Source organism: Ursus arctos, unplaced genomic scaffold (genome assembly GCF_023065955.2).
Source record: "Ursus arctos isolate Adak ecotype North America unplaced genomic scaffold, UrsArc2.0 scaffold_36, whole genome shotgun sequence".
NCBI classification, from domain to species: domain Eukaryota; kingdom Metazoa; phylum Chordata; class Mammalia; order Carnivora; family Ursidae; genus Ursus; species Ursus arctos.
Window position 1 is genome coordinate 15,325,672 of NW_026623050.1, and position 11,803 is coordinate 15,337,474.

The 11,803-nt window shown below is 36.7% G+C and overlaps 1 protein-coding gene across 13 annotated transcripts in view; it reads right to left on the reverse strand.

Moving 5' to 3' along the window:
* FAM227B (family with sequence similarity 227 member B) overlaps positions 1 to 11,720 on the reverse strand; it is a 195,864-nt gene extending 184,144 nt beyond the window's left edge. For 7 of the 13 annotated variants that reach the window (XM_044390977.2, XM_044390979.2, XM_057306166.1 and 4 more), the window contains exons 1-3: positions 11,556 to 11,711; positions 6,967 to 7,093; positions 4,368 to 4,421 (exon numbers count right to left, since the gene is read on the reverse strand). In XM_044390977.2, the coding sequence (XP_044246912.1) occupies positions 4,368 to 4,421; positions 6,967 to 7,014 (102 nt within the window). In that variant the 5' untranslated portion in view covers positions 7,015 to 7,093; positions 11,556 to 11,711. Of the gene's footprint in view, positions 1 to 4,367; positions 4,422 to 6,966; positions 7,094 to 11,544 lie in introns of all 13 variants that reach the window. The other 6 variants (XM_048219071.2, XM_057306164.1, XM_057306165.1 and 3 more) reach the window with 4 other exon arrangements.
* Positions 11,721 to 11,803: the final 83 nt, after the last annotated feature.

Sequence of the window (11,803 nt, forward strand, 5' to 3'; positions counted from 1 at the left end):
TCAGAAGAATCAGATATAATCACAGGATACAATCCCTGGAGACAAACACTGTCAAGTCAGAATGACAGCCACATTCGGAAACACAGTCCTTATAGGTCATGTGTTGCTATTGCTAGGGGTGTTGGGAGAGAGGAGAGAGGCTAAAATGGAAATGGCATTTGACAGGATTTTACAATATACACAAACCTTTATGAAAATATATCCTTTATGCCAGACTTGAGAGAACGCAATCCGTATTCCTAAGATATTGAAGTATATTACGAGGGGAATAAAATATCCTGAAATCCTCTAAGCCTGATTGGACTCTGTCTTCCGTACTTTCCCAAGGTAATAAGGGGATTGACTGGTGTCCCAAAGCCATTTACATGAAGAAGGTGATGCGTAAATAAGCCCTGATTCTTTTACTGGCTTCTTTGTGGTTGCATGATTAACTGGATACCAGACGATGATCTTGTACTAGCTCACACCTGCCTTTCCCCTTCATTTCTCTGATTCCTTCCCTTTCTTATTCCTTTCTATTTTGCCTTCAGCCAGTTGCTCCTTGAATAGAATATCATCTGAAAGTAACTTGTGTAGCCAGACCTAGGGAAGCTATACAGGAGTAGCCAATAAGCAGACAAGCTGACAGGCAAAAGTGAAGTCATTACTGCCAGAGAGAAAATCAGCACTACTAGCGTTTAAACATCCAGAGTCCACAGCAAGTATAGTTATTTAAAAACAAATGTATTCCAATTCTAAAGAGACAAAAGAATTGGGCTGGAAATGTCTGTTCCCTGAAGAGTTAAATTCTCCATTATGGCACTATAGTCTTCAGTGATAACTTCGGGAAAACATTGATCTTATTTAAAAGGTCAGTGAAGCAAGAATTGGCTACGTATTTGTTATGTTTACTTTAATTACTGAAATTAAACTTTGGCAGTGGCAGAAGCACAAAATACTGCATACTAGTACACAACTAGAGACGGAGCCTAATAGCCACAAGAGAGACCGTGAAGTTTGAAAAGAGATTTTGTTTACTAAATATATGGTTAGGTCTCCACCCATGTCCTAAGCCCTAAAAAAAGTGCTGAGGTATCCAAAAAAGGGTAAGAAATACGAAGAATGACTAAGGTTAGAAGAAGTGACTTTCAGTTCTTCCCTTAAGTTTTAATAAAAGGAGGGATTTAAATGGATGGATGGATGGATGGATGGATGGATGGACAGATGAATAAACAAACAGACAGACAACAAACAAACAGGCTGTTCCCCGAACAAAGAGAATGGGATTGAAATAATTATTCTATCATAAAGTTACTTTGATCCTGTTCGAAAAAGCACAGCAGGAATCTGAGTACCCTCTAGGTCTGGATTACAAATGTAGTAGACTTGTTACTGAAAATTGATACCGATGAACTGCGAGATTAAAGCACTCCTAGGTAAAAATCACAGAAAAACAAGACACAGAATAAAAATTAAATAACAGGGAAGATCAAATGTGAGGTATAAAAAAGAAAAGAATTCCATTCTTCAGTACCTAAAGAACTCAAAAGGACTAAAAAAGTGTGACACTAAAGAGAAATAGTGCAGAAGGAGGGTGTTGCACATTCCATGATGGCAAGGATTTTTCTCTGATTTGTTCTTTGTTGTATCTCCAGAGTCCAGAACAATACCTGCGATCTGGTAGGTAGTGAATAAAAATCATTACATGAATGAATGAATAGGAAAAGTAAGAAAATTGATAATAATGCAACACTAGTGGAACAAGAGCCTGTTATAAAAATAGAGTATAAAATATTTTTATAAAAATAAAAATAGAAACAGAATGGTGATGGAGTAAAGGGGAAAGAAGCAGGAAGAGAATGTGGGAATTAATCAGATAGATAAATGAGAAATGACTGAAGGTAAAAAAAAGAAAAAGTACACAGAACTATAATAAGAGGCAGAGGGGAAAGATAGGAGTAGAAAGTATAAAATATTAAAATTACAAAGGAAAGATAAAAATGGTAGGAATCAGCCAAAATGAGACAGCTTTAGATGATGTGACAAAAGATCAATTAGAAGACATGAGGAACTAAGAGCTAACATGTGGGTTCCAGGTGCTGGTTTACTGCTAGCTAGTAGCAGGGCTGGGATCTGAGGCTCTGTTCTTAACCACCACAGCACTATGCAGATACATACCTTTGCTTTTTTATTTTAAAGGGAAATTAAATAGATAGGCTTTCCAGGAAGCCATAAGCAGTTTAGAATATATTTTAATTTCTGTTTTGTTTTACTCGTTTGTTTATCATATGCCTCATTTCTAAAAAAAAAAAAAATGACCGCTCCATGAAGGTGGGGATCTTTGCCTGATTTTGCCTGGTATATTCTAATTATTCATGTGGTTGGCAGGTAATAGGTACTCAAAAATATTTCTTTTTTTTTTTAAAGATTTTATTTATTCATTTGACAGAGACAGCCAGGGAGAGAGGGAACACAAGCAGGGGGAGTGGGATAGGAAGAAGCAGGCTCCTAGCGGAGGAGCCTGATGTGGGGCTCGATCCCAGAACGCTGGGATCACGCCCTGAGCCGAAGGCAGACGCTTAACTACTGAGCCACCCAGGCGCCCCTCAAAAATATTTCTTGAATGAATTTGAGGAAGTTATTATTACCTTCTTACCAATGCCTCTAGACAAAAGTTTTGTCCAGGAAACAAAAAATTAAACATCCAGTCATTTTATTCCTGGATGTTTTCAAATATCCAACAGCTTGGCAATGCATACACATAGTCATACCTTAAAAAAAGTAATTACAAAATACAAGTATTTGGTTGGGAAATCCAGACAATAAGAAACATTTTACAGATAAATCTATAAATGACAAAATGGTACAAATGGATATATGTTGTTTTATCAAATGCCATCTGATAAAAACTGAAGACTATCAATATAAATGCATACAAAGATAGTGCTTCTTATTTGCCATCAATAAGACATGCTTTGATTTTGATTTTGTTCTATCTTTGGTGAAGGGCTGGCATAAACCTATGATCTTGATTTGATTAGCATTATCCTTAAGCAGAGTGATTATGCATTTTCCGATTCGAAATAATTAGAAATTTTCATCTGAAATCATAGATCCTTAAACATGTATGATGGTATAGCCCAAATGTCTCCATAGTTATTTGCTGAGTTTGGCTTAATTTTAATTATAATTCTTTTCCCTTGGCATTAAAAGACCTCAAATATTGTGATTAGGTTACAGCACATTTCGATCATTATTTAAATCAAAATAATTGCAAAAAGCTTGTTCTAATAGTAGTTTAAAAAGTTAGGCTCTGCCACAGTGACTGAAATAAACTCTTATAAACTAGGAATATTTTCATTTTCTATTTGCTCCTAAAGGGAACTCGGTGCTTTTCTGAAACATTAAAAAAAAATAAAAAATAAAAAAATTGAAGAACAGAAAATAGATGTTTAAAAATAGATATTTTTGAAATTCTCCTCTCAACAGTTTAGTCAAAGCAAACTTTATATACAAGCATAAATAGGTGCAAATTATTTAAAGTCCAATCTGCTCAAACTATGTACATACCTCATAAAAAAAAAAAAAAGCCTCCTTTTCTCTCTGTTTTCCATACTAACATCTTTATCCTAGCTCTTGACATTCTTCAAGACAAAACAAACCTGACCTTCAGACTCACAAGTGTATAGACCCAAGGGAAGGCTTGTCTGTAGCAAGCCCAATAACCCCAGAAGTCAGTATTTACAAATAACAACAGCAACTGCAGCTTTCAACATGAAAACACATTTTGAATATTTCATTCTGATTCAACAATCAAGGAAACTGAACACCTCTGCAAATTACCTGTGAGTCTAAGCTGTGGTACATGGATAAATGAGGTAAGTACTCATAATTATCAGATATTCTTGAAGGTATATTAAGACAAACACCTTATATTAGCAAAATTATTTAAAATGTCTGTATAATTCTTCTGATAGGATATAGAACAAGAATTTTCTCAAAGTCATAAAGAAAACAGAATATTGACAAGAGGGAAAGGCTACAACATAGAGCCTACTGAAAAGAGATAAATATTTATAAGTATTTCCCACACTGAAATGCAGTTTTTTGAATTTCTATTCTTAAAGTCTTTTCCTAAGCCTTCCACATCTCCACAACTGATACGTTTTTTAAAATTTTTTATTTTTTAGGGATGGGGAGGGAGAGAAGAGAGAAAGAGAGGCATAGGGACAATCCCAAGCAGGGGCTCAACTGATCTCACAACCTTGAGATCATGACCTGTGCCGAAATCAAGAGTCAGGTGATTAACTGACTGAGCTACCTAGGCGCCCCTCCACAATTGATATTTTAAAAGATGTATTGGCACATAAAATAGATGTTCTACTCACCCAATTTTGAAACTTTAAGAATTCTTCAATGTTCCTTGGAGGTTTTTGCATTTTCTAATGAAGTAAAATCAATATTGCTAATGAACATAAAATCAGACTGTTTATGATGTTTACATATAATTTACTTAAGTAAATGATGCTGGATTTAAGTTATAATTTTCAGAGCCATAAGACATTGTAAAATATTCACTTTGTAAAGTCCCTGCGCTTTGGAAAAGTACAGAGATCAATGTTTAAATCCCAAGCCTCCAAACCAAATTCCATAAAAGGCTTCCCTCTTATATATTGCTCTTAGGAAAAAACCCCACAAGAATCCTATTGAATATCCTCATTTCAAATTCCTACAAGAGTTCCAAGATATTTTGGGCTATGCTGGATGGTGTCTAAAATAAATCCAGAGCCAAAAATATACTAACTTGCCCCTCTTACTGATGACGTATTTAAAAGGCCACACTAGTGACATGGTGAAAATATTTGGATGTTTCAGTGTAATAAGTAATAATCCCATTTTTTATTAGTAGTTTCCTCATAAGTTGAAAACATAGTCTTTCATTAGACAAATTAATTTTAATCAAGACCACATCTCGTTCTTCTTTGCCTTAGAGACTGTGTACACATTCTTTCTTCTGCTTGGAAGGCTCCCTGTCCCAAACCCTCTCCCTCCAATCCCTTCCTGGCCTATTTAACTCTTATTTTAAACATCAAATTAAAAGCTCTTTTTCTAGGAAGCCTTCCTTGGTTCCCCCAAAAGATTATCTATTGTGACACACAGCAGATTCATATCTATATGAGGATAGAAACTATGGTATAATCATTGCTGAACTGTCAAAATTTCATACAGTGACTGGCTCAAGGTTAGTGCATAATAACTACTTGCAATGTGTATAAATTAATGAATAAGTGAGTAGATAAATGTCAGAGAAATATGTAGTTACTTAGAAGAATAATAAGACCAATTCCAGAGAGTGAAAAACCAGTGAGAAGAAGGCAAAAATAAGAGGAATTCAGAATATCCTAATGATCTGATATTGACATGTTTGAAAAGACTATAGTATATTTTAACTTATTAAAACACATATTTCACATCAACATATACAATGATCAAGATTACAAAATCACCATATTTTTGTAAAAACAGCTACACATTTGAGGTTGAAGAGAATATCTCATTCTCTAATAGTTTAAAATATATGATGAATATAAGCAAATATATAACAAATAACAGCAAAATAAAAGGTATATGTGACAATCATAAAAATAAGTATTCAAAAGCAAGCTACATAGAGCTGTCAAAAAAATTTAATGGGAAAACATGGGACTCTAGATCGAGAGGTTAATAAATAAGAGATGGTGTGCACAGAATGCTTAGAGACAAAAAAAATGTTCAGGATACAATATCTTCAGAAAGAGTGAGAGTAGTAGTTTTGCTAGAAGGAAGCTATCAGTATATTTTGAAATACATGGAATATAAAGAGGCTAACTAAAACGATCTAAATGTTGCCTTTTTTTTCTTATAATGGTTATCAAACCATTTCTAGTTTAAGCACTAAAAATAGTATCCAATTTCTTTTTAAAAAATTCTTTTTTAAAAAATTTGAGTACAGTTGACACACATTACATAAGTTTCAGGTGTACAACATAGTGATTCAACAACTCTATAGTTATGCTCTGCTCACCACAAGTGTAGCTATCATTTATCACCATACAACACTATCACAATATCACTGACTGTATTCTCTATGCTGGATCTTTTATTCCTGTGGCTTATTCATTCCATAGCGTGTATCTCCCATTCTTCTTCACCCATGTTGCACATCCCCCTAACTCTGGCAACCACGAGTTTGTTCTCTGTTTTTATAGTTCTGGTTCTGCTTTTGTTTATTCATTTGTTTTGCTTTTTAGATTCCATATATAAGTGAAATTATATGGTTTTTGTCTTTCTCTGTCTGACTTATTTCACTTAGTATAATACCTTCTAGGTCCATCCATGTTGTTGCAAATGGCAATATCTCATCCTGTTCATGGCTGTGTAGCATTCCATATTGTGTGTGTGTGTGTGTGTGTGTGTGTGTGTGTGTGTGTATCTTCTTTATCCATTAAAATAATACCCGCATTTCAATTAAAGGAAATTAGAAAAACATATTAAGGAAGTGAAACACGAGAAAGATTCAGATAATTTCAATATAAAATTCAAAAGTTCTCTAAGGTAAATGTTAAAAGGAGGTAGGTATAAATTAAATGGACTTCTGCTCTCAGTATAATGTAGAAGAATTCAAAACACCTATGCTTCCATAGTAACGACAAGAGAAACCCAGACAAAATAAAAATCTTATTTTTCTATGAGGTTGGTGAAGAGCAGTGGGTACCAGTAAGCAGGACTGGCTACATCATTTGTGCCATTGCAGTCTCTTGTTCAAAAATTAAGAATTTTAAGATGGTGACATGAGACCATTAAGCCAAGTTTGGGGTCTATTTAATCACCAGGCCCTATGCAACTGCAAGCCTTCAAAGCCTCCCTACCTGGAAGCCTTAGTGACCAGAAATCCAAAAAGAAATATTCTCTTTATAAGTTAGCCTAAAGCTCTGGCAGCTTCCTTACCCGGCAGTGAGCTCTGCCCATCCACTGAGGGAAGTGTTGGCCTGCCATGGTGCAGTAACTTTTTAGAGATGAAGAGAAATCAGTTGGACCTTAGCCGTTGGCGTGAGCTGGAGGAACAAACTGGAGTCTGAAAGACACCCAAATACAAAAACAAATGAGTCAGACAAACAATCCCTTCCCAGACCCCTACGCCTCACTTCTGAGTTTTGTCTAAAAAGCAGCAATTGAGGAGGGGCTGGAAAGATAGAGAACTTATATGGGCCAACACATTCTGACAGTACTTGGGTTCCAGGGCCCGGACAGAGTTGACTCCAAAGGTGAAGCAAAAATGCAAAAAAACTTCAGTCCCAACTTTACCCAATTCAGTATTGACGAGATATGAGTTGGCTATGATGAGGGAAGTTAGAAGCTGGGTTAGTCACAGGTGAACTCAATCCAGTTAAAGCTGAAGCCAACCCTAAAGTTCAACTCAAGTCTAGGAGGAATAAAAAGATCAACATCTTTTGGTTTTTTTTAAAGATTTTATTTATTTATTTGACAGAGACAGCCAGTGAGAGAGGGAACACAAGCAGGGGGAGTGGGAGAGGAAGAAGCAGGCTCCCAGCAGAAGAGCCTCATGTGGGGCTCGATCCCAGAACGCCGGGATCACGCCCTGAGCCGAAGGCAGACGCTTAACGACTGCGCCACCCAGGCGCCCCCGACATCTCACTTTGAATGCCAAGGAGAGTAATAGGCTTCTGCTTTCTGAAGACTAAATAACACTTCATCCTCTACAGTTTTTTTCCACATAATGTCTAATACACAATAAAACAATTACAAGAATACAAACAAGAAGGAAAATGGGACCCATAATCAAGAGAAAGCACAGTTGATACAAACCAATTCACTGAGAACCTAGTTGTAACTAGCAGAAAAGGACTTTACAGCATCTGTTATAAATATGCTAAAGATTTTACAATATAGGTTAGATTATGGTGCAGAAGAGATGGGGTATTTCAAGAGAAATAGAAATTCTAAAAAAGAAACAAATGTAAATTCTAGAACCATGCACATATTAATCATAAGAAACTACTGTGTCAACATTAATATTAGATAAGATAGACTTCAAGACAAGAGGTATTACCAGGCATAAATAAGGTTATTTCATAGTGATAAGAGGTCAATTCATTAAGAAGACATACCAATGCTAAATGTGTTTGCATCTAATAAAATAGCCTCGAAATACATATAGCAGAAATTTATAAAACTAAAGGAAAATATAAGCAATACCCACAATTACAGTTAGAGATCTTAACACACCTCTTGGAGTAATTGATGAATCAGTATGTACACACACACACACACACACACACACAAATCAGTAAGGAGATAAAAGATCTGAACAATACTTAAGTCAAGCAATTTAACTTAATTGACATTTACAGAACAACTATCCCTTACAAGTACAGAACACACACTCTCTTTAACTAATGGAACATAGAACATTCAACAAGATGGGCCTGTGCCGTACCATAAGACAAATCTCAAAAGTTACGAATAATTGAAATCATTCAGAGTATGTTGTCTGACAACAAGAGCAGTAGGAGAGAAAACAGCAACAAAAAGACATCTAGAAAAATCTTAAATATTAAATAATCCATTTCTAAGTAAAATATGGCTCACAGAAAAAATAACAGAGAAAACTGGAAAAAATTTCTAACTGAATGATAACGAAAGATAATGAAAACACAACATATCGGGGTTGAATGACATTTACAAATGTTGATTTAAACAAAAATTGGGATACTACTATATTGAGAGGTGTTATAAAAGAGCTTTATCATTGACTTCTATAGGAGAAAGTCAATGGATAATATCTGAAATTGTCAATCAAAAAATTACAATATAAGTAACTTTGACATATGCAATAAAATAACAAAAAATATTGAAAAGACTTGAAAGAATTGTCCTTTTGAAAGAAGAACTGAGAATAGAATGGAGGAAGTGGGAACTACGGGGTTTTGGTGAAAAATCTAGAATAGGGCAAACTGTTGGTGCTTACCAATACGTATATGTTTCTCTACATTTCCCAGGCTCACTTGCAGTTAAAGCAGGGGCCTTTGGAATGTGGGCAAAGTGATATATGTCACTTTTAGGGATGACCTCTAAAACCTTTTGTATGTTTCACCATGCTTTCTTTTTTGTCAGATAAGCTGTTGGACCCAAGTCTTGGGAGACGGTAGAACCACTAAAACTTTAAAAGCAACAACAACAACAACAACAACAAAATCCAAAAAACTAACAACCTGTATCCTTGAATCTAATGTTTCATCTGACTAGTAACATCCTCAATGGATTTCCTGTGAGAAATAAAAGTTTATTGTATTAAACCACTGCAATGTTGGGAGTTGTCTGTGACATATTATGGTGGTTTTTAAGAAATGGCCACAAATTCTTTGACAATCTTTTGAGAAGTGACATCTATCTATGTCCCCTCTCCTATAATCTGGACAGGCCTTAAAATATAACCAAAAGAATATGTGAGAAGTGATTCTGTGTTACTCCTTAAGACTACGTCAGAAAAGAACATGTAGTTTCTACCTTATTCATTGCAACACTTGACTTTGGAGCACTGCGCCTAAACTAAGAAGTCTGATTACCCTGCTGCCATCCTGTGAGGAAGTTCAGGCCACGTGGAGAGGCTACACATATGATCTCTGCTAGCATTCAGAGACTTCCAAGCTGAGTTATCAGAGAAAAGCTGTCGCTCTGTGCCCTCTTGAACACACAATTCATGAACACAATCAAAAGGTTGTTTTAAGCCATATTTTGGAGTAATTTCTTACACAGCAATAGTAAACCAATACTCTCATCACTTCAATTAATAAATAGCATCATTTGCTTTCCTGGTCTGTGTACCTGAACTAAAGCTGTTAAAGAAGAAAAGGGTGGAAATTATTTATTCTTGGCTTGGAGACTTGCCATCACCACTTCTCTCACCCAGAAAGCTCGTCATTTTCCTAAAGCAGTGGCTTTCAAACTTTTTAAGGAGAAATACACAAAAGAAATACATCTTATAAACACAACCTAGTGCACAAGGATGTGCACACACACACATGCCCACACAGATCTTCCTTATGATGGGGTTATGTTTCCACATACCCAACCTAAATTGAAAATGCATATAGTACACCTAACCTACTGAATTAGCTTAGCCTAATCTGCCTTAAGTGTGCTCAGAATCACCTAACACAAAGCCTATTTCATAATTAAATGTTAAATATCTCAAGTAATTGAATACTGTACTGAAAGTGACAAACAGAATGGTTGTATGGATACAGAACAGTTCTAAGTGTATTGGTTGTTTACTCTTGTGTGGCCTGCCTGATGTGGCTACCCATTACCATAAGAGAGTTTCATACCACATATCACTAGTTCAGGAAAATACCAAGTCAAAACTCAAAGTATGGTTTCTACAGAATGCATATTGATTTCACACCATTATAAAATTGAAAAATCCTAAATCAAACCAATGGTAAGTCGTGGATCATCTGTAATGTAAAACTCCATGAAGTGACGCGCCTGGGTGGCTCAGTCAGTTAAGCGTCCGCCTTCAGCTCAGGATCCAGCCCCATATCGAGCTTCCTGCTCAGCAGAGAGTCTGCCTCTCCCTCTCCCTCTAGTGCTCCCCCTGCTTGGACTCTCTCTCTCTCCCCCCCCCCCCCCCGCCGTCTCTCTCAAATAAATAAATACAATCTAAAAAAACTAAAAAAACCCAAACACTCCATGAAGCAATACTTAACTTTACCAAGTGCCATGCACTGACATTTTCACACTACACTAATTCATTTTTAAAATGTGTAGTTTTGGGGGCCAGCTGGCTCAGTAGATGGAGCTTGATCACAAGCTGTGAGTTCAAGGGCTGTGAGTTCAAGTCCCACATTGGGATTAGAGCTTACTGTAAAAAAATTAACAACAAAAAAAAGTGTAGTTTTGACTCAATATATTTCCTTGCTTACAAATGGGACCTCCACAAATGGGTCCCCTACAATCCCCTTGAAAGCACTGCTCTAAGCCATAATCATTCTCCAAGACCTTACCCAAGTCCAACCAATAAGCCTTCACTGACCACTCCTGAGCTCTTGTGAAATTCCTACAATTTATTATTTGATGTCCTAAGCTCCCCTAGGGCAAACTTCTGTCCTTTATCCCTCCTATGCTAAATTCAAAGCATTTAATAAATACAAAGCTCAGTACCTGGCCATTGTGTTTTTGAATCTCACAGTTTTAACGTGCACTCCTTAGGTTTGGATTTTCTTTGGGGTGGGGCAAGGGAAAATGGCTTTATCATTTATCCACATATTATGCTTGATTCCCAAATGGAAAAGTGCACAATGTACTTCCAACTCTACGTGTGTGTAGTTTTCCAGCAAACCAAACCATCAAGATACGCACAATTTTTCTGATAGCTTTCATTACTACTACATCTTAACACAGCCATAGAAAAAGTAACAGAACCAAGTTCTCACGACGAAACAGAATTTTGGAAAAGGTAAAATGGAAAAGTGTTCTGTAGGATCTGCATTTTTCAGAACTCACTGCAACTACACCTTGAGAGTGTATTTCCAGAACCGCGTGCCATTTAAGGGGCCTCCGCCAGGGTCAGCAGGGAACTCAGCCCGGGGCTGGCGGGGTGTGAGGCCCAGCTTCACCGATTCGGCCTCGCTGTCGGACCGCGTCTCCCGGGACAAGGGCTACACCGCCCGCCGCCGAGAGGTTGAGGCGGAACTTCCCCCCTCTAACCACGCCCCACAATCCCTCCCCGCCCGTTACTTTCGTCGCGGGACTTGCGCGGCGC